The sequence below is a fragment of the Leuciscus leuciscus genome (genome assembly GCF_965113295.1).
Source record: "Leuciscus leuciscus genome assembly, chromosome: 14".
NCBI classification, from domain to species: domain Eukaryota; kingdom Metazoa; phylum Chordata; class Actinopteri; order Cypriniformes; family Leuciscidae; genus Leuciscus; species Leuciscus leuciscus.
Genome location: NC_138738.1, coordinates 22,321,158 through 22,344,964, shown reverse-complemented (window position 1 = coordinate 22,344,964; position 23,807 = coordinate 22,321,158). Strand labels below are relative to the sequence as shown.

Genomic DNA, 23,807 nt, shown 5'->3' with positions numbered 1-23,807 from the left:
AATTTAAGGAGAAGTGTTTTTTTTTTTTTTTTTTTTTAAAGTAATACCACACTAACCATCAAACTGTTTTTCTTACTATCGGCTGGGCTTGGATTAGGCCCACCTGTGGCCTTGAGCCTGTCAGCTAAAATCGTTATCTAGGATTATATAATTTTCTCTAATTAACCACTTTTAAAATGCATATGGAAAACATTTCCTCGTCCAACACGTTTTTCTTTTTTAAATCAGTGTCATTAAATTTAGCATGCTCATTCCCACAGTATCTCTTGGCACTGGTCCTGAGGATGTATTTCCATGGTAACGTATAGACTGTAGTTATTTATAGCATATAACACCTACTACACACACATTTTTAGACTTGTCACTTACTCTATACAATTGCCAAGCATATTCTAAGAAAATAAAAAAAAGTGATAGCTGATAGAAGAGAGTGAAAAATGCACCCTTACATTATTAGACCTACATAATTATTCACACTCATGTATGTGAATATGATTTATGTCTGTTGCTGAAATTAAGTATAAAGATTGACAAACACCTGAATGTTTATGCTATAAAGATTAGACAAATGAGTCTCAAGGGCCTGATGGGTACTTGTAAATACGTGATGCTGTCTGTGGTGAGGAGAAAGTATAGAAATGAATGTAGCTCAATACTGCATTCTTGTGTACGATTTGTATAAGTGCAACAGAAGAACCAGAAAATCTCTTCTACTGTAGGCATATAGGATTTTGTCATTTGGGAAATGCTTTATTTAAAGCAATTTACACCAATATATTTTAAATTGTTATTAAGAGAGATTGTAGAAAGACAATACTAGAGTTTCATTATTTAGTCTGTATTCCTGTCCCTTAGCAGTAGATTCAGGTAGAGTTAACATGATACTAATTTTGCAAAAGTTATGCAAAAAAGGCGATGCAAAACCGAACCACAATTATCAAAGGCTGAAGCACGTTAGCATGTGCCTTTCAGCTACATAATTTATCCTCAGTATTTACCCTTAGTAATATTTTCCCAATTATTTTTATTTTTTAATTTTTTTTACACAAAAACATGACAAGTATTTTTAGAAAAAGTCTTGAAAACGGCATGCTTTATCTCAGTACCCTTTCCCCACAGAATGGATTAATCATATCTGACTGCTAACAAAGTCCCAGTCAAGGCAAGTCAAAAAGACATCTATTTTTTGGTCATTCAAGTACAGCTAGCATCTCATTTAAAAAATAAAATATATAAAAACCTGCTTGCCAATCTCACATTTCAAACCAGCAATAAAATTGGACATACCGCTAGATGTCAGTATAAGTTTGAGTCAGCATGACTGCCATATCGGCCAGCATATAAACCTCTTACAGGTTTATAAGGAACTCCACAGAGAGTTCCAAGAAAATTCTACTGAAATGTTGACTAAATGGAGTGTACATGAAATAGTAGTTCACAGCATAAATAAAACATTGACACAGTTCAAGAGAAAAAAATGCTGTTTATTAATATAGGCTGAAATAATCTCCATACCACATGGAAAGACTTTTTCGGTGCAAGTCCTCAACGATCACATTCTATTAAGGGTAAGGAAAACACATTTAAAAGCCAGCAACATTGTTAAATCTCAGTACAGTCATGTTCTTAATATCTGAACAATAAAGAGAAACAATTAAATTCCCTCTCACAAAACCCTGCACAACCCATCATTCCATTTAAACACTAGAATGTCACGGATTGGCATAAACCCACAGTGCTTGGTTGATGATGCTCCTTGGTTGAGAGACACAGAGCATGGTGATGACACAATAAAATCTGCTCATTCAAATCAGAACTCGTACAAAGAAAACTTGTAACAAGCGTATGAACCCCCCACCCCACCAAAAGATCCTTGTGAGAATAGCATGACCGGACATACTGTCCCCTCAAACTTTTGTGCATAGATTCTTAATCATTTCACAACATTTTAATTCCTCATCATTTAGTCTTAAACCTAGATGGAGTATTTTCAACCCACACTCAAAAAACTAGTAAGAAAATCTGGTAGGAGTTCAAGTTCTATGTGTTGATCTACAATTCTCAGGCCTTTGCATACAGGCCTCTACTTAATTTCTAAAACAAGAAAAGATAAGAGGATGGAATATCAATATCTTTTACTGGACCTCGTTGAGAAACATCAAGCAAGGTAAAATCAAACAGTGCTAGGTCCTTCCACAACCTAACCAATAAACAAAACTGTATTGGTACGTAAAGCGATAGATACAAACAAACATTTTAAATGGAAAGCACTCCACTTCAAGAAATATAACGCATAGGTTCATTACAAATCTAATATTTGGTAAATGTGTGTCTGCTACGGATTAAAATTCAAAAAGACATTTTTTTAAATCCATAACCTTCAGTGCTTCGAGCTGGATTTCTATCAACATCTTTTGTCCTCTTTTCATTAAATGATTTGTTAAATTCTCATGATAATCAACATCATAACAGTGGAACTGGAACTCTGGACCTCTAATCTTCCTGAGAAAATATCCAAGTCCATTGTCAGTGTGCAAGACAATGACAGAATTATGTTGCTTTTACAGAAACGAAAATTTAAAGACATTTTGGCATAAGTTCAAACAACAATAACAATAATGTAATTCATAAGCAAAATTCAACGCAACATTGAAACAATCCCAGAGTTCAGCAAGTAGCATACGTCTTCATTTAAAAAGATTTTTTTCTTATTTATTTGATGGAAGATGTGATTGTAATTGTAGTTTTTTTCTTGCATTCTTGTAGTAAATTCCTTTACTTTTTTTTTGTTGAAACTTCAGAAAATTCCATTATTTGTAAACGGCAGGTAGATTTGAAAAGAAAGAAAGAATTTCACAGAATGGAAGAGATATAGGCACCTTTTGAAATAAGTCAGAATGTCACTAACTCGCATCTGTTTATCTTTACTGTTCATGAATATTACTGCTTCTCTACTAACTTTCTCATTATGGCCAAAGTTTAGTTTTTTTTAAATCTTTTTATTATTATTATTATTATTAAGTATTCTTTTCAAATAATGCAACTGAAATGATGCAAAACTCTTAACTCCAAAATCATAACTCTTGTGGGAAATATTCCACAATAAAAGCCACTATGAGGATACAATTTTACAGGTTTTTAATATTTTAAGATGGAAATAAATCCATAAAGTCCTTGAGTAAACATTAACACATGAATTGTCGTCATCTCCCCTGCGGTTTTCTGTTTTTTTTTTCCTTTTATTTTATTTATTTTATAGTTGAGCAAGGGAAAAAAGACAATCAGTGCAACGCTAGATAGTAACCATGTTGGAAATATTTTTAAAACACGCACACAAAAAACGGAGACAGTACAACACTAAATGGATCATAATTGCAGGCAGTCGCTACGTGACGAGAAGCAGTGATTAGATTTCACATACAGAACCATTCAAACACACTCATTCATACTAAAATCAACGTTTTTCAACAGCTTTTTTTCCTTCTCATGAAGAATGTTCAACCTTGTGAGCATGTTATCAAATACCTTAAAAGTGTCAGTCCCAAACAAAAATTTAAGAAAAAATAAATTCACATTTTACAATTGGCGCGCTTTAATTCAAGTATTGGTGAAGATATTTCTTTTGATATGTTTATGATTTTTCATTCTTTGCCTAGAGACATAAACATTGTTTAGAATCATGGGTTTCAACACAACGATTGAAGGTATACACAAATACTGCATGTACAACCTGTGTCATTTCATTTAAACCAACATGCAACTTCAGTAAGACTGTTTGGTTCAGATCATTGATCACTCTTTTTTTTTCTTTCTCTCAGATGACACACCGTAAGGATCAAGGTCTATTGCTTATTTCAAATTGTATTTTACCCAGTAGTTTTAAAAGAAAGGGATTCAGAGATCTGATAGCATTTTTCTTCATAATGAACATGATAATGTTTAACTGTAGTCATAGTCTACCTATGCTGGTGTCACCAGAGACTTCCTGTGATTTTTGACTGTTTGGAATTACAGCCACATTGTGGTTCACTGTCAGTCAGCTGCGACTGAGTTTGGAACAAGGCAGTTACACACAGGCAACAGTGATCCCCCCACCCCCATCTCCCAGAAATAGAAAAAAAGTCAATGATCAACTTTAGCATCTTAAGACATCTGTTGAAATGTCTTTCCCCCCAAACAAAAGAAGATAAAAGAAGGTTTATACAGCATAAAGGCCCGAAATGAACTGAGACTGAGATGGAAATGTACAGTTCAGGGCACAATTTTACAAACAAACAGTTAATACAGCATACACAAAAGGCACTCCAGCTTGCTGTCAACCTTCAGAACCTGACCAGCAAACAGGAGATAATATCAGCAAGAAGTGCATTTTTAAATGTTATAGATCTTTTTTTTTTCTTCATTGTTTACGTGTTTGTCAATTTTTTTTTTTTTTTTTTTTTTTTTTTTTTTTAAGATACTAAAATGCTATTTCATTTTTGGTATTAAAAAAAAGTACCAGGGATTACTCATTATCTGTACGCCATTGGCACACTATAATCCCCAATGCTGTTAAAGTTCTTGCTTGTTATAAAGGATTCTTCCAATGACAGCAACAAGATTATCACAAATAATCAGCATGAGGTGACAAATATATCTGACGCATATCCTCAACCCCTTTTAAACCCAATCCCACCTCAAACACACAAGAAACGTCAAAGTGCCTCCAAACAGAAGTGCTTTACAACAAAACAACATTGGAATTTCAAATGTGAAGTCAGAGATGCCACAGTGTACTGTACATATATTTATGTATACATTGGCACATGAGACCATGAGGGGAATTCAACAACCAGCAGCAGAGAGGTAAGATACACAGGTCCCATTTACTGTATAAACGAACTGATGGCTCTGCAGCAGTCCCTGTTCAGAAGGATTGAGAAGACCCAAACTAGCCAGCCTCCTAATTTTATTGCCCCACTGATAAATATCCTCTTACGTTTCTTTTAATGTACACTTCGTAAGCTTTTACACATCATTTAGTGTGTAAAACCACTTACAGACGATAAATCTTCAAAACTATCAACTTTCACTAAACATAAATTTAGTTCTTCTTGTCATGCCCTGAGATTGTACTTAAATGAGATTGATCAAATTCAGCAGAATTAGGCTTAGTGTCAGACAACATCCTAAATTTACTAGGATTACAATGGCCTCGAGTGTATAAGAAAGTATTACGGGAGGACTGCAAGATATTTTCAACTTCCTTTCAAAGCCACAGATTGGCACAGGGCAGACATTACGTGCCCATCTTCTCTAACTTTGCATAGTGACAGCATCCCGTGTGCTGTAGTTATAGAGCCAGTGGCAGAAAGAGTCTGTCCTTAGAAACACTGCTCGGACAGGGCTTTTCAAGTACGGGCGGCTTGTCTCGATAACATGGTTGGCTTAACCGAGGCCACACAGGAGAGAGAGGATGTTAGCAGCTGAGTTAGAGGTGGGACACCCAGGGTGAGGTTAAGCACACACACATACACATTCTAAATGACCTAAGAACACTGTTAACAACAAAAACAAATGACTTTTGACATGAAAAACAAATATGGCCCACATCATCGATCTTTTTTTGCATTCGTTACACAGGACAGGTATCTGCATATGAGCACTGCAGGCAGTTAAAGATCACTGCATGAAGACCAATAGAAAGTGAAAAAACATATTACACAGCACTGGCAATTCCATTCAGTCTCAAATTCCAGCGGAAAAAATAAATCATGCACGACTACGTGAGGGACGGTGTGGGGAAGAATGCATGAGAGGTGTGATGTCATCCAGAGAAGGAACAGGAGGACATTTGAAGATCCGTACCTAAGTACTACTACAAGTACGCCAATGATGAATGATGCCACCAACATCCATATCATGACATCATTACTGTCCTGCATTCCATTGTACGAAGTGCACAAAGAGAGTTGCTATGGAGAATCGAACGTCCTCCGATCAGTTTCCACGTCGAGGCACTAGCACACCACCTCCTTTTCAAATCAAATCCAATCGAGGTACCTTCTCCAGACAGGGTAAAGACTTTAGACCATTTCAGAGTAACAATGACATTCACTTTGATAGAGAGAGAAAAAAAAAAAAAGTAAAGACACAAAAAAACATACATTGCAAGTTTCGTTTGATTGTAGAGTTTGTTCTTCCCTTCATTCTGAAATGTTTTTTTCTGGACTCAAGCTTCTGGGCCAGAGATGGACGACAAACAAGCTTTTTTGAATACCATTGGTACCAAAAAAAAAGAAAGAGAAAAAAAAAGCCAAAAGTTGCCATAAGAAGTTTTTTTTTTTTTTTTTTTTTTTACTATATGCTCCGTTATCTGATTTATTGGCTTCACAGAAGGAGCATCACTCTTGTAATAAGTGCTATGATAATACCCCTTTAAGAAGAGACTTAGAAAACATAGATGTCTTTTATGTTTGTACCAAATGCAAGGATCTCTTATTCTGTACTGCATTAAGAGAAACACATTGTATTTGGTATTGTGCCTGACTCCTGTGCCATGTGTCTCCGCTCTGGATTCCGTTTCTGTTTGGTGAAGAAGTGGCCGGGAGACTGTGAGATCCCACACATGCAGTTTTAAAACGCATGGAGTGACGTCAAACACAATTAACAGTTTCTCCTTTCCACACAAATACCGAACAGCCAGCAAGCAAGACAAACAGACAGAGGCGGTGGGAAAATTTGTCCAAAGGTTAAATTCTTCAGAAGTCTTCAAAAAAAAAAAAAGTCTTAAGTTTCAGTAAGCTTCAGTGTGGACGGAAGAAAGGGTCTCTGGCTTCTATTGCACAATGCATCAGAATTGAGTTTCTTCTCTCTGTTGTATCTCAATAAAAATTACGACCACACAGTAACTGAATAACTTTTGATTGATTCAGCACTGATGTCCATTAGGTATAATTAAAAAGCCTCCACTGAAAGTGTTTTTAACAGTGGTTATGTACTCGCACACAGATGCTTGGTCAAGTTCCAGCAGACACTCTGACATTCATTGATCTAAATCAAAGCTTAACATTCAGCTTATTTTTTTGTAACCATAAAAAAAAAAAAAAAACTGCCATGAGTAAATAGAAATCATAGAGCAGTGCAGCTCCCTTTTGTAAAACTAAAAGAATTAAAGAAAAAATATCATTGGTGATTAGTCATGATGACAGGCCACTGCTAAGAGTGTTCTTCTCATTTGCTCTGGCCTATTCGCTGGCTCAGAAACAGAACTGTGCAAGTTACAAAGTATTTTTTTTTTGTTGGTTTTATAAAATAAAGGTTTTTAAGGAGGACCTGGAGAGAGAGCACTTGCGGCTATTATAAGAAGATCTGAAGAAAAGATGCAAAGTTTAAAACCAAAAAAGTACCAGGATCATTCCAATCATCAGAACAGTGCCGTTATAGGGAAAGGTATCATGAGGTCTCACTGTGCCTGGGTCACTTTCAGATGGCTGCTTCGTTGATGGCTTCTCCTGAACAACACTTTTGAGCAAAAACAACCTTTGGAAATAAAAAAAGCATCAAAAGGCTTCTGCTTCTATTGATTCTGGCTTCTCAAGGTCTTTGCACACCAAGAACAAGATGCACGAATACAACAAACAGTATGACGTAAAAATCAGAAGACAAATAAACAGCAGTTGGAGGTTTGCAGCTTTGTCTCACACTAAACCTCCATTACAGATCCACGAAAAGTGATTATCGCCACATTGATTTGCTTGGGTTTTGATCCAGTACTTCTTTTGACTTTGTCGGTTTATGATGTCCGATTCATCCTACATGCTCTCTCCACTCAGCAGGTCTCCCGGGAGCAAGGTGTTAATTGGGATGGGGCTGCCGATTACCCTGGCATCGTCTCCATTTGGGGGAGCCCATAAACTGGAGTACTGCGGCACACCGCCCCAAAGCATGTCACCACCGTTTCTGCTGCTACTGTTCCCGGGACTGCAGACTGTCTTGGTACCTCCTCCACCCCCGCTCCAGAGGCCTGTGGGGTGGCTGGTTGCAGTGTTGCCCAGCCGGGGTTGATTGGAGCCTGGTGCTGGGCTGGCCTGCCAGCTAGTGGTGGGGGTAAGGGACTGGCCCTGTGCAAAGAAGCGGTTTACATCGTCCTCACCGGCAAACTCTGCCAGGATGGTAGTGTTACCCAGCACACACCTTGGCAGAAAAATTGTTGGAATGGATTCAAGTATTAAATAGATTTCTTGATGGATAACACATAAAATCAGTTTGAAGAGAGAAAGACGTTGTCATACACACTTATCTAGAGGGTAGATGTAGGGAAAATGTTGTATTTGAATTTAGGAAAAAAAGAAGAAATGTACGGCTAACACTTAATCCTAAATGAAAGCTGTTCTGGAGCATTCATGAAAGTACTCAGAGAAGTATTAAGTAGTAGAGCCTTTAGTCTTACATGTGGAGGGATTTCTGGGCTTTGGCGGTCTCCTCCTTGGAGTTGTAACGAACGACAGCATTGCCCTGCGTCAGGTTCAGATGGAAGGTAATGAGAGGGCCGTGCTGCATGCACAGAGTCCGTAGGGTGGAGCCGTCAATCTGATGCACACACATAGACATGTTATTACATTTGGTGTTATTCATATGCAAGTTCAATTTAAATGGCCTGTCAGACAGATTGTGTTCTTGCATTTAAAAACATAAATGAAATGTGCAGCACAGAATGCATTCTTTTTTTTTTTTATGTGCTTTTATGAAGAATTTCTTTGCAAAAATAAGAACAACGGCTGGAATACGCTACACAACTTTTAAAATATGATCAGGTTATACAATAAGCAACTGAGGATTACACACTACCACAACAAACTCGCGGAGAAACCATGAGCCTTGTTGCAAGAAGGCGAATGACAAAAAAACAATATGTGTTCTAAAATCAGTTCAAAATATGTTTGATATTGTTTCATAGTCAAAGCTGTTTTCATAGTCTCTCCATCATACACAATACGATTTTCTGTTAAATTTGTCAACTCTCATTTCCCAATATCAGCAGACTGGTTCTGACTTTCGGTAACTAGTGTTAACACCTCCAGACTGCAAATCGGGTCAAAAATCTGTAGTGTATTACAGCCTTTAATAACAGAAATAGCAGCAGATTTGGAAAGTGTCCTGACTAGAGCTAAGCAACTCATTTTACATACTGCAGACAAATGACAACTGTAAACACTAGCTCATGATATGCCTGCCCACAGCTACTTCTAATTGGCCCAATGTTTCGTTACTCGCATTGATGAGGTGCTCTGCAAGTCAAAACTTCTGTTAACTTGACACATTATCTTAAAATGTGGTACATACTGTATGTGAGAGACGCTAAAAAAATAAAACATAAAATAAAAAACAGCTAGACATATTGCAGTGGTCAAAAATATCTAGTGCATCTTTTCATAGAAGAGGTATTATAAACTAGTTCAGTGCAACATGATGCTTAAAATAAACATAAAATAGTATAAATAATGCATTTAGATATGTATAATGGGAGTGATTTTTTAAATGTTAATGCAGAAAAAAAAAATCAGCAAATCAGTAAATTTGTTACATTCAGCAGTTCTGAGATTTCATGTAATATGACAAAAAAAAAAACATGGAAAAAATACTTTACGAGTATGATGTACTGTAAAAACTAGTATGATATCTGAATGATTCTACTAGTTTTTACAGTATTAAAAAGCGTTTGGTTTATGCACCTGAGGAGTGAGGTTTCTCAGCACCAGCCAGCTGCTTCCTCTGTTGGGACTGTCAGTGCTCCAAGTTCCCCCTTCTATAACAAAAAGAAAAGATTAGTCCGGAAAACACGTTGCAGCTGTGCATATTTCCCACTAAATTCTTGATTTCTGCCCATTTGCAACTCTAAAAACACAACTTCATACAGACAGAGGGGGGTGACTGTTCAGACCACACTACAGAAGCACCTCACAAGTAACTTGATTTTTCTGCTTTGTCCCACACTGGTGGACTGAGGATTTACCTGAGGAGTAAGAGCTGGTCCAACCCTGGCTGAGGCCAAGGGAGTTTCCTCCCCAGGTGGAGGAGGTTCTGGTGTTCTGGGATTCAGGCCTGGTGTTCGTCAGGCCTGGAGGTGGGCGAGAGGGAGCACTGGAGTTACGCGTCCCTGGGGAAACCTTCCATAACTCATGAGATAAAGACGCCTGTGTGTGGGAGATGGGTCCAGGGGACCAGGTAGACTTCATTTCCAAGAGTTTACCTGGAAAACGGAGGAGAGGAAGAAAGAGAGAGACAAATTAATAACAGCAGCAGCTATATAGCACCATCCATCACTGCCTTTAACTCTCCCCACCAGCATTTTGTTTTTGCAAAACCTTCATGGCCCCCAGAATATTTTGTTGTATGAATATCTGAACAATATATACTGTATGAAATATACTGTATACTGTAGAAAGAACAGAGCCTCTGCTTAAAAAAAAAGTTATTCTAGCTTCAAAGTCTCTCCATGTTGTTCGTCGTTCCCTATTTACCCCTAGACTAGGGGAGGATATAACAATTTAAATATATTTTAACATGTAATTTATTACTGTGATGGCAAAGCTGAATTTTCAGCAGTCATGATTCTTTGATCCTTCAGAAGTCAGCACAACTGTTTCCAAAATTGATAATAATAAGAATATTTTCTTGAACGTCACATATTAGAAAGATTTTCAAAGGATCATGTGACACTGAATACCGAGTAATGGTTGCTGAAATCTCGGCTTTGCCATCACAGGAATAAATAACATTTAAAATATTTTATTTAAAATATTAAAATAGAAAATTATCTATCTATCCTATATTTTATTTTATACTATCCTATATTTTTGATTACATAAAAATGCAGTCCTGGTGAGCATAAGACACTTCTTTAGTGTCTCTGGCCATTATCAACATTTAAAACAGTAAAAGTATAATAGAACAAGGGAGAATTTGGGTTTTAGGAGAACATTTTGTGAGGGACCTCTCCAGGTGTAAGGACACGGTTCAAAAAAAGGTAAGCAGGTTTAGGATTTGGGGGGTGGGCCATTTAGGGTTTAGGGCTGTACCTGGGTTGTCACCATCCCTCTCGTTCTGAGAGGACGGACCAAATGAATTATAGGCATTGGCCGACCACTCACTCGAGGATGAAAGAGTCCCACTCTGAGATGGGGACAAGGCTATTATGGGCATTTGTCCCAAGTGGACAGCAAAAGGGGGCAGAAACAGTGAAATTAATTTACTATGTAATGCTCCTTAATATACTGAATTTTGTTAAAACTTTAATTAAAAAGCAAAAGAGTTCAACATTCATTAACCATTTAACAATCTCTGTCATATCTTATGTCATATGCTATCAATCATCCCTCACCTCCAGTCCTGTCACGTAACAGGTAGCGATTCACATCTTGTATGTTGGTGTTGATGGTGGGGCCATTTGGAACACTTCCTGGGGTCATATTGGGGTCATTCTCAGGGTCAATGTTCTGCAGACCTTTCCATGGCACTCCAGGGCAGAATTCTGAGAGAAAGCAAGGACAAATTGGGTTTCACTGAATCTGGTAAATACAGTCCGGCTGCATATTGATGATAATTACAATATTCTATAACAATTTACTCAAGACTCAGTGCCTATAATCTCTGTGATCAATAGCAATATCATTGTTTTTAAATTATAATATGCCAATGAAGCTCACCTGGAGGCCAGTTGATATTGGAGCCACTAGAGATTTTCTCATTGGGACTTTTGCCCTGTGTCCAGCTATCAGGAGACACCAAGGTGCTGGTGGGGGATTCAGATCTTGACATCAGATTGTATGGGCTGAAAGAATCTTCCATTGCGCTTTTTCCGATAGGCATATGGGACTGAGCAGCAGAGATTGGACCTGAAACAAAAGAACAGTCTCTTTAATCACAAAAAGTTCTAACCAAAAACCTCATGTAATAAAATATTCAGAGACTAAGCAACCCATACTCGGATATACACTTTGATGCCCAATATTTGAACTGCTATTTTGCCTCTCTAAACATATTCCATCTTCAAAGACACAATCTGAATAATAAGATTCAAGATTACAGGCTTGAGCTTTTGTCCTCGGCTGAACTCACTCCAGTAAACTCCAGCGGTTTGGCTGGACTTACAGTTCAGGCAAGTTTTACTGAGAATCAATGCCAAGGAAGGATCATATTTTAAAAGGCCCTGCTGACTCAGAGCAAAAATAACTCTGGAATGTCTGCAAGCACTTAACTTGACAGGCAGTTTGGTCTGTCCTTTTGAAATGTGCAAATCTCAGGGACAGAAGTGTGACTCACTGTCTGGAGTTTGATGTTTGATTAAAGATATTGCTGTGTTTTCATTGGGTGGAATGTTGTTTGTGGGAAGTAAATGTCTTTAAAAGGATGTTAGACCTAGAGGTTAGCAAATGATTGTCTTGACATTTTAGATTACATTAAAAAACTAACAAAATCAAGCCCATAATATGCTTGGAGTAGTGAAACAACTAATACCATGTTTATTGAGGTTTGCCTCCATGTGCTGAGCGCTAGCCGTCATGGAATCTATGGAATTTGAATGAGTCCATTGTGAGAGTCGGGATTGAGGCTGAGGAGGGTCTTTCAGAGATAGACCTCCCCCCTCCATACAGTTTACATTCATGTTCGGGTTTAAACCAGCTACAGAGGGTGACAGAGAGAAAACAGATTAATGCACTAGTTTGCACACACAAGCACACACGCACGTACACACACAAAGAAAAAACAAAAGACAAGATCCAAATAATAAAAAAATTAAAAAAAAGAATAAAAAAAACAATTACAAACAATGCTGTTATTACGACAAAGAACGATCAACTATCAGAAGCTACTGTTCAAAAAGAGTTTACAATTTAAAGTTTAGGTGTCCTTGTTACAGTGTTATTATACAATCATTTACGAAGAAATATTAATTAACAACATATCTATAGGGAAGTGGTTTGGTTCAGTGTTAGTTTCTTGTAATTATGCATAATTTATTGTTATTATTTTACTAAGTATATATAACATGTATAACATGGACATTGTAAAATAGTGTTAAAAACACACAGCAAGCAGGCATATGTGGCTTGTTCTCTTACAGAGTGTATAAGGGCTGAAGGAGTTTGGAGAAGACTGCTGATCTTTGGTCTGCAGGTCTGACATGGAGAGGCCTGAATTCTGAGGGTGACCCATGAAGGTGTCCAGGCTTGCCTTGCCAAGGTTTGGGTGCAGGCCGATGTGAGAGGAAGGAGGAGGCTGCTGCTGTTTCATAAGCAGAGTCTGGGCCAGCTGACGCTGGTGCTGCTGGATCTGCTGCTGCATGTTTGTGATTGTACGTGCAACCTGCGTGAGAGAACGACAGAGATAATCATTTCCACTGTATATGGAAATTAATATTACTTGTCATAGTCATTTAAAGATAAGCACTAACTAATATTTCAGGACTATAATCATTGTAACTGTAAAAAAAATCCCCCATTTTTTTGGGTAAAATTAGTGTGTCATACTTGCTGCTCTTGTTGTTTGATGGGACCAGAGACATTACGCTGAGCCTGCATCATTTGCTGCTGAATCTGCAAACGCTGATATGCCTGACAGAGAGAGAAAAAGACAAAAGGTGAGAAAGAGGAACATGCAGAGAAATATAGAGAAAAAGAAATAAAAAGAAAAAGAAAGAGAAATAGTGTATAGAAGGCAGATGTGGTCATTATTTACACAGAAAGCGGTATCTTCTCACTCCCTACAGACAGGCCAGTGGGTAGATGAGAAATAGCTGGTATTCATTGTAAACAGCAGAGCAGGAGAGTGAATTGTGTGACTCACCACCTGCAGTTGTTGTAGTTGGTACAGCAGGGTCATTTGTTGAGGATTTATTGGTGAGGTTAAAAGTGCAGGATTCAGTCCAATGTTTTTTGCCGCAAACTGTAGGAGCTGTGCTTGAACCTATTGAAAAAAATGTAAATAAACAAACCCCACATTTGAAATTAAATTAAAACATATAATAATAATAATAAAAATAATGAAAGAATCACAGGTGTGTGCAAAACCTGACAATCTATGTAATCCAGCATGTTTTGAGAATGTACCAACCCAGGTGAAAAACTGTTGAATGTATTAAAAATGCATTAAAGTATATTTGTATTGTACTAAAAACATACTCAAGTACATTTTTAATACATTTAATCATACGTCTTTTTCACCTGGGAAATAAAATCTTGTATGTTTCAGTGGAAGCAAGGAAATCTGACCTTTTGGTAAATGTCACAAATTTGCTTTTATTAGAGACCTCCAAAATCTTAAATATTGCTAATTCACTTTACATCAGTGATCCCTCCAAGAGTAACCAACAGAGTGACATTCAATTTAAAAATGGCCTTGTACCATGAACATTCATAATGCATAATATACATTTTAAATAGCTTTTTTTGTGTATTTTGCATAATAATAATATTAATATTAATATTAATAATAAATGGACATGTAGGCCAGGGTCGGAAATTAACGGAGCTTGGGCAAAAATGCTAATCCCAAATCTAACCCTAAAATCCAAAATTAATAAAAATGCCCCAAAAATTCAAGACATGGAGACCAAAAATGCCCCTGTATGAGCTCTTGTTATTTTTATAACTTAAGAAAAGTGATATCAAACATGCTGAAGAGTGCTGTTCTCCTTCATAGGTTCACTCAACGCTCCATAGCAATGACACAATGGGAAATGCCCTTGGGCAGTGCTGATTGTCTGAACCCATATAGAATCATGCCAATTTATTGGCTGATGGCGCGGGTGCCTCCTCATCGGCGCTTCAGTACGTCATTCACTCTTAATACAGTGAACGCGCCATCTGCTCCTAAGATTTTCTTCTTCAGAAGAAGCGGTTTATCTGGCCATTGCTAGTTAAGCGTTGTTCGATTGGATATTCTCTTTTTCTGCTTCAAGCGACCGCATATAGTGGAACGTGCTTTGTTCTTCTCTCTGTGAAGCACAATGGATCTGCATCGTTACAAGCCGGCATGCTCTCGCTTCATTGCAAGTAACGACCCACACGGTAAGTGTGTGAAATGCCTCAGCCTGTCACATGCACGCAAGGCTATTTATGGCGCTGCTAGCTGCAAGTTTTGAAAGAATTTTAAGCTTAAAACTCTGCGCAGGAGACTTGCTTGCTTTGAAAAGGATTCGTCTCTGTCGCTCTGTGACCAATGAAGCGGCTGAGGCCCTTCATGAATCCGTTGCCTGGGGATCGGATGTCGAGCTTGAGGCTATGGAGAGTGAGCAAGTCGGTTTCTCCCTCTCTCACCCCAGTGCTCCTGTCCTCTGTGTTTCTCCCTGTCTCATCCGACGCCTCTGGGGATAGAAGCCTTTGCTCATCCATGGCCAGATTTGAGACTATATGCATCCCCTCCGGTCAAGTTGAGGGGTCCCTGTGGGAAATTCCAAACAGGAAAGATGTTGTCTCAGCTACGGGGCAGGATTTGGCATCCTCGACCCGAGATATGGAGGCTGCGGGTGAAGGGGTTATTGGAACCCCCTTTCGAACCTTTAGAGTCAACTCCTGACTGGATTCTGATGCTCAAGTAAGCATTAGCCTCTCTCAAGCGTGTGGGAGATCTGCAGGCTCTTTCTGGAGCCTTGCGTGGAGTTTGCTCCGAGTCTTGTGAAGGTGTCCGAGTCTGGCCTGGTTGTGTCCCCAAAGTTTTGTCCACGTCCTTTCGCTCTCAAATGGTCGTGCTTCATTCTTTCTGTCCTCCTCCTTTCTCCTCCACGGAGGAAGAGAGACTCCATTTGCTTTGACTCCATTTGCAAATTGCACGTCTTCAACTCGTTCAGAATGCTGCTGCCAGACTTCTTTTAAAGTGTCGTAAACATGAACACATCACCCCGGTTCAATCCTTACACTGGCTGCCGGTTTGTCAGAGAATAGACTTTAAAATTTTACTCTTTGTATTTAAATCCTTGCACAACTTAGCCCCTGTCTACCTCTCTGAACTTCTTCATCTCTACACTCCGTCCAGAAGCCTACGATCCCTTGACCAGGCTTTGTTGGTGGTCCCGCGCGTTAGGCTCAAGCGTAGAGGTGAACGCGCATTTGCAGTGGCAGGGCCCCGACTTTGGAATGCCCTGCCTCTAGAGATCAGAATGGCCCCTTCACTGTCTGTTTTTAAGTCCCTGCTAAAAACGTATTTGTTTTCCTTAGTGTATTGACTACTGTGATATTGACTACTGCGATTATTTTATTTTATTCTGCTTTTATTCCGTTTTTTTTTAAATTGGGTTATATAAAATTTAGCTTGGTCTGGTTTTATGTGTATGTGGTATCATCTGGAAAGCACTTTGGTCAGCCTATTGGCTGTTGTATATGTGCTATACAAATACAACGAACTTGAACTTGAACTTTGCCCTCTCCGGGCTTTAACCCCCTGAGGTCTACGGTATCGCCGGCGATACCAGCTCGCTTTTTTTTTTATTAGTGTAAAAGAAACTCATAAATACTCTGTTGACTTTGATTTTCCATAGGAGTTTCATACATCAATCGATTCTGTTAAATGTGTATTATTTTTGTGTATACTCACAATAAAAACAAAGTGTTGTGCTTTTTGCCAAATAAAGAAAAATAAACACGAAGCGAGTTCTGCCTTCTCTCTGCCAGTGAAGTCCATTCTGAAACGCGTCCGAAAATGAACAATAACTCAGCGAATGCTCAGTCAAACAGGCATACAGACACACAGGCATGAAGCTTGAATTCTCTTCTTTTAAATGAAGTAATTTATATAAAAAACAAATATTCTCATCTTGTGAAATCTGTATTAAAAGAGAGCGATTCCAGTCGACCTCATTACAGCTAATTCAGATGTAATGTGACTCCGCCCACGGAGAGCGCGCGCTATTCAAACGCAAATGGCTGAGGCAATCCTGTGAACGCCCCCATCAGCTCGAGAAAACACACAAGTTTATTTAGATCATTGTTTACACCGTCTTGCAGCGCTGTGAGGAATAATACTAATGGAAAATGTCCCTCAGAAGTGCGGGTATATCGAGGAGCGAGCTGAGGAATACTAGTACGTTTTTTCCTTCTCACGTGAATTTCTTCACGTGGGTTTCTGTTTATGAGTGAATAAACGGCAGAGATGCGCGCTGTTTACCACAGCTGGCAAAGACAGTTTAAATTTAAATCGCGTGTGTGAATGAATGATGATGTTTTAGCAAACTGTATTGCTATACTGAGATGAGTAAAAACGTTACAGTCAGACGAAATATGAAAGACAACATTTTGTTTAGTAGATTTGGGTACAGTTTTTACTGTAGAATATACTGCCACATCAAATAAGCTTTTGTTTAGCAATTTCTATATATAAAATACTATTTTTGTCAAAAATAAAGTCATCAACTAAGATGTTAGCTGTTCCAATGTTGGCTATATTCAAACTAATGAATACATAGCCTAGATAAAATGTAGGCCTATAATCATTTTTTTTACAAAGAAAGAGTACACTTGAAATATTGTTGAAATTGTAATTATTGTTGTAATTGTAACCGTTTTAATAAAATAGCAAAACATATTTACAAGATAGATGTAAGCAAAATCTTAAATGGTCAATATAAGTCTTCTTCTAAATATATCTTTTGTCCTTGCATTGTGGCTCAGTCAGTGTCACACCTGAGTGAATGGCTCATCATTATGCAGAGTGGGTGGGACATTGTATTCTAAGGTGTAAACCACTCCTCGTTCACGCCCCCCTCGCATATTGGCTTTCCAAGCAAAACCTGTTTTACATCAATTTAAATCAATGTATGGTTTTATGTGAACGATGAAGCAAGACTATTTTCACATAATTTTGAAGAAAAAACTATAGGCGACGTCATCCATTAGTCAAAAGTCTTATTGACACATATTTAGTATGTGTTTTGTGGCCTTATTTCAAAAACTTTAATTTTTTGTTTTTTCGATAACCACGCATAAACATTATTCTCTCAAAAATGAAAACATGTACATACATGTGGCTCACATATTATTGTAGTCCTGTTTGTGCTATATAGAGTGAATTTACACCTTTGCCATTAATATGTTTATAAGCAACTGAAAAAAGCACAAATGTCAGAGCATGTCAGAACACCCCCAGGGCCCAAAAAACCGCTCAGACTCCAGAGGGTTAAAGGTGTATGTGGACCACTCTGGCCAGTGGCGCAAGTCATCTCAGTTGTTTGTATGCTTTGGGGCCGGCCGCAGAGGGCTCGATGCCGCTAAGCACAGAATATCTCATTGGGTGAGAGCCGCAATTTCTTTGGCTTATGAGGTGCGGAAGCTCCCTTCACCTCTGGGTGTTAGGGCTCACTCTACAACGATATTGTGTCTTCCCAGGTTCTTTTTGGAGTTCCTTTGGAGGATATGTGACCGATCACGGAAAGTAGGGACACAAGTCGGTTCTGGGGCATTTTGAGTTATTCACAGATTCTGAAAGTGTAGTCTCCAAGCTTTCCAACGATGTGTAACACATGGAGATCTGATAATATTTGGAGAAGTTATGGCCATTTGAAGGTAGGCACTCAAAAAACCTCAAAGGGTAGAAAACAGCCTCTAAAGATTGTGAAGTTCTCACCTCTCTCTCCTGCTGGGAGTGACAATAGGGCTCATTTACATCACATTTAGATAAGCCATACCCCCTGTAAAGCTCCCCCTGTAAAGCTGTAAGCACAGGGGGGAGCAGAAAGGTCAGGAAAATGTGCCATCAAAGAAGAAAAAAAAAAGTTTGCAAACAGGTAATATATAAATAAATGTCTCTTAGCATCTACCGATAAAACTGTATAGGCAACTCTTGTGTACACTGAATAAAAAATAAGATAAACTCTAGACAATGTTCAAATCAAAAACAGGATGTGCTATGTGATATATACACAGTATGAGTAGGCTATGAATCCAAGTATGAATCAGAATCAGAATAGATTTTATTGCCATTGTCAATGAAAGGTTTCACAGACTAGGAATATTCTTCGGTGTAGCCTACTCGTGCAACATGAAACAAACTTTTGCTAATAATAAATAATAAGCAATAAACTATGGAAATAGGCATAGGCGTAATTTGCGGGTGGGACATGTTCCCACCACTTTTTAAAACATCTCGCGACACGAATGTACCAATTCTACAAATAAATGAAACATCTCCAGGTAACTGGCAGATCATTCTTTTCGTTCGTTTTTTAAATAAGATACTAGCGCTGAAATGTGTTTTTTTTTAAATCAAGTGATCAAAGTGCGCGTTGCCGCTGCGATCAGTGGCGCAGATACAGTGTTTTCTCGTGTGGCTCGCGCACACACCGCATTGTCACTCGACGCGCGCTTCAATCCGTTGCGTTGCGGATACTCTCTAGTCTATTCGTTCTTTTGAAATAACAAAACATAATGCAAACGTTTGCGTGTCCCTGCTTGATATACAACCACTGATGAACATAATCGTTTTGATGAGAGAAAAAAACAATACGAGAAAAAAAAAACTATACTAGGGCGGATTCAAACACAAACCCTCTGTCACGGCTGGCGAAAGCTCTACCACTGGACCATTAAGACACACGTCGGTATTGTAGGCGGATCTATGTATTCACACTCACAACATGTATTAGGCTACATCTCATTAAACAACAAATTAAACCCCATGTAAGCTACTATTTAAATCGATTGCTGGACATCGTAATGTTATTGGCGTCCATCTTCATTGAATTTTGAAATCAGATAGAGCCGGCCAGAGTGCTGCATAATAAGTAGCCATGCCGGCTTATTCAGTATGGAAATAAACACAGACAATGACACGCCCATACTGCGTGCTAGAATCTCAGAAAAACAAGCCGATTTCAAACTCAAAATGATCGCTTTTAAATATACCAATACTGCTATCTCAAACATGGAGAGGCTTCTTCGTGATCTCAACTAACAGATTCTGCAAAAAAACGACTACCACCAATCACCAGACTATCACCAATTTTGAAAAAAACCCCGCTTCTTTCTCATTTTGCTCGAAAGTTGTGCTGCCAACTTGTGTCCCTGGTTTCCGTGACGGGTCACATATTTGTGTGGCGGCAGGTTGGTCCTCTCCGTACACTTTTATCAAGTTTTATAACCTAGATTTGGATGCGGCCCTTGGTTCCCGGGTTCTTTCCGAATGAACTGCTCGCTTTTGTCCTGGTTGAGTTTGGCCTGAGGAGGTGCCCGCGCCATCAGCCAATGAATTGGCGTGATTCTATAAGGGTTCAGACAATCAGCCCTGCCCTAGGGCATTACCCATTGCACCATTGCTACACAGCGTCTCGTTCCCTATTCAGAGAACATGGGTTACACAGGTAACCAGAGACGTTTTCCTAGAACATCAGTAAGACAGCAAGTGTGATTTAGATTTTACACAACAGTTCAATAAACATGAAGTTAATATTAAGTGACTTTTTAGACTTAATATTATGAATATTTTGTCATGAAAGTAAATCCAAACAAAGTCACAGCAGGACAGTAGTACATCTCAGAGCCAGATGCAATTTCGAAATAATCATAATAATGTAAATGAAATAATGACCTGCTCACTGTTCCTGAAGGAATTAGCCGTTTTGAACAAATTGGTTGAATTAATGATTCAATGACTCACTCAATAAGCAGCGATCAGTTCAAATTTGTATATTCTATATAATTTTTTTTTATATTTGAATATTTTTATTTATATTAAATGGAATTCACTGGAATTTGAAATGACACGTGTAATTTGTACCACCTGAGGGGAGAGAAGCTGAGGCACTTGAGCACGTAGAGTAGGCTGAGCGGAGCTAAGAGGTGGCACTGGTGGCTGAGGGGGCGGGGCCTGCTGCTGCATGACCCGAGTTTGTGCTGCTCCGTTAGTGCCGAACATTCCATTCTGCATCTAGGAAACAGAGAGTAAAGGGAGGGTTGGGTAGCTCACCATTTTTTGACTGCTCAAATAATGTGCTTTTAACATTGACCTGAATACAATGTCATATTGTCCTACCGCTTTCAGATTCAAAGTAAATAATTAAAAATAAAGAATAAATAAATAAATAAATACATCGACTTTTCAAAATTTTTTAAATAAGTAAATATTATGCAAACATCACACCAAACGTTAGGGCATGATACCAGACAATGCAGATGTATAGACTAGGTTAGATGCATGCATCTAAACTTAAAACTACTGTGTGCGATGCCCTATGCACATATTTCAACACTCACCTGTCTGTTGTTCAAGTTTTGCATGGACAGGCCAGAAGAGACCCCACCCAATCCGTGGCTAGGGAGGCTGCTATTGGACAATGGGTGCTTGAGGCCAGGAGAAGGCATAAATGGTGAGGTTGAAGCATCATCTGACAGCCTACCATCCTGAGAGACCAGCAAATATGTTGAAAAATTTACCCAGCACAAATATCTCACCACTTCAGTCCAGACTTTTTTTCTCCAATTTATTCAATCAAATAAATTCTCAAAAAAGTTTGAGACAAGGCTATACCTTGTCCAGGAAGGGGGCACGATCCAGTGAGGGGTCTTTTGAGAGGTTTGTGGGTCGGCACACCATGGGCCTATTCATTCCATTACTGTAGTCTGACATGCACATCCCCCGTTTGTCCAGTTCAGTTTTTTTCTCCAACAAAGCGCCTAGGGAAAGGCAAGTACAAAATTAGTGTTCCAGACCAAGATCATATGACTCACTGCATGTCTGTCTGCTGTTATGGGTTAACTTCAAAAGGAACTACATACTCATGGCCTGATCTAGATTCATATTGTTGCTCTTTAGGGCTTCTTCTGCAGGATCCTTCTGTACCAGGTAAAAGAAAACAAACTGTTATGCTAAAAAAAAATAATATTTGAAACGTCTTGTTAATTATGGAATCGACATATCTTTTCAGAATAAATAGGATTTAACATACTGGAAAACCCATGTCTGTAAGCTGCTTGATAAGTCTGGTCATGATCCAAACGTCATCCTGCTTGTTGGAAACCTTGCCCTGCAAGGAACAAACAGCTCTCCATAAGGCAAAAACATACTACATAAAGCAAATAATATATACATATATGGGTCAAAGATGAAAAAAAGGGGTTTTCAAGCATCATCATACAATTAGTATGATCACATATTATTTTATATATTTTAATAAGTACAGGTCAGAATAAGTACATTGATTCATTTTTACATAAATACATATGTTACGCTGAATGACCATAGTTTGTTACTCTGAATGACAGTCTGCCAAAAAGGGAGAGAATATTGTCATTGTTCCCTTAATTCTCTCTCTATTCAGAAATATCGGTAAACTATTATTCTGACTATTGCAATCCTCAATACCTTTCTCACTTCCTTGCTAAAGGCCCGTTTACGCCAAGTACAATAACTATAACGATAAAGATATAGTTCTAAAAATCAATCATTCTAAATATAAAATAGTACAGAACACTGGCACAGAGGAACTTTCATAAAGGTTTTTATCCAGCTGATGACTGATGAAAACATTGACAGCAAATCAGATTCCATTCCATTTCAAAGAGCTAGAGCATTTAAAGCAGCAGAGACGACAAAACTGCAGTGCATGCTTAGAATAAACAGAGCGTTATTGTTCACTGGTGTGGACGCTAATCTAGTTATCGTTATGGTTATCTTTATATTTATAATTCTTGGTGTGAACAGGCCTTAAGAGTGCCACCCAAGCTATGGGGTCTGCATTTACTTTTTACAGTGCCTAGCAACTCTCTCTGTTCATGGGCATCTAAAATAAGGCAACGACACAAATAAAACTATACCAAAATGCATTAAAATAATATTTATCAAGTTTAACACATATTTGTCAGTGCTAAACATTCCTCATTTATCTGTAATATAAATAAGATGCTAAAATTGTTATCTATACTGTGATACTGTCATTCAGTGTAATGGATGATACTGTGGTGTAACATAATTTGCATTACACTGAATGACAAAAACATTACTCTTTCTGAATGACGAAACTTCTACTTCAGCTTATTGCAGGCTATCAACTGGACACCTATATCAAACAATAAGCTTGACCAGTAAAGTTAATCACAATTATTCACAACATATACTTATTTTTCAAATTTCAATGACGTGTGTTTTTGTAACTTAGGTTACTACACCATTAAAAGGTGAAATTATTAAATATTTAAGAGCAATAAACGCACTTTTCTGCAGCACCACACTGTCTTCAGGATGCCTTTTGATGATGTCACAGACTGTCGAATGACTATCAGTTTTTTTTATATAATGTCAGACTGGCTTCTTTTCCTTTTACACTGAATGACCTCTAACAAACTGCATATTTGGGACAAAAGTTCCCTGGTTATTTCAATACTTAAAAAAAAAAACAGTACGGAACTTATTTGAAAATGCCAAGAAAACAAATATATTATTTTAACTTGGTGTTTTATGTTTATTTAAAGATGTAATGGTAATCAAAATCAAAGTCTGGACCATTAGGGTGAATAACAATTTTACACTTTGGAACATTATTTCACCCATATTTTGACATTTAATTTTCATAAAAGTTATCTGAAACATGAAAGTAGACACTTGCATTTAATGTTTTTTATTTTTTTATTTTTTTATGTATATAATATCACTTTAGTAAATTTAATTTGATGCGGACATCAAAATGGTGAAGTCTCGTCTTTGACCCCTAGTAATAATTAATAAAAAATTATTAGTCAGAAAAAAAAGTTTACATAAACCATTTCTTAACCACACAATGAATATGTGACACTGAGTATGCATTACAGGACAGATTAGTGATGGCTTTGAATTGCCTCAATTAC

The 23,807-nt window shown here is 38.0% G+C and overlaps 1 protein-coding gene across 1 annotated transcript in view; it reads right to left on the bottom strand.

Moving 5' to 3' along the window:
* Positions 1-1,463: 1,463 nt before the first annotated feature.
* tnrc6c2 (trinucleotide repeat containing adaptor 6C2) overlaps positions 1,464-23,807 on the bottom strand; it is a 77,281-nt gene continuing 54,937 nt past the window's right edge. The window contains exons 8-22 of the mRNA XM_082136682.1: positions 21,914-21,991; positions 21,744-21,801; positions 21,496-21,641; positions 21,222-21,368; positions 20,749-20,895; positions 13,828-13,947; positions 13,512-13,595; positions 13,104-13,347; positions 12,499-12,663; positions 11,688-11,876; positions 11,363-11,512; positions 9,995-10,231; positions 9,714-9,787; positions 8,432-8,571; positions 1,464-8,175 (exon numbers count right to left, since the gene is read on the bottom strand). Of these exons, the coding sequence (XP_081992808.1) occupies positions 7,794-8,175; positions 8,432-8,571; positions 9,714-9,787; positions 9,995-10,231; positions 11,363-11,512; positions 11,688-11,876; positions 12,499-12,663; positions 13,104-13,347; positions 13,512-13,595; positions 13,828-13,947; positions 20,749-20,895; positions 21,222-21,368; positions 21,496-21,641; positions 21,744-21,801; positions 21,914-21,991 (2,361 nt within the window). The 3' untranslated portion in view covers positions 1,464-7,793. The remainder of the gene's footprint in view (positions 8,176-8,431; positions 8,572-9,713; positions 9,788-9,994; positions 10,232-11,362; positions 11,513-11,687; positions 11,877-12,498; positions 12,664-13,103; positions 13,348-13,511; positions 13,596-13,827; positions 13,948-20,748; positions 20,896-21,221; positions 21,369-21,495; positions 21,642-21,743; positions 21,802-21,913; positions 21,992-23,807) is intronic.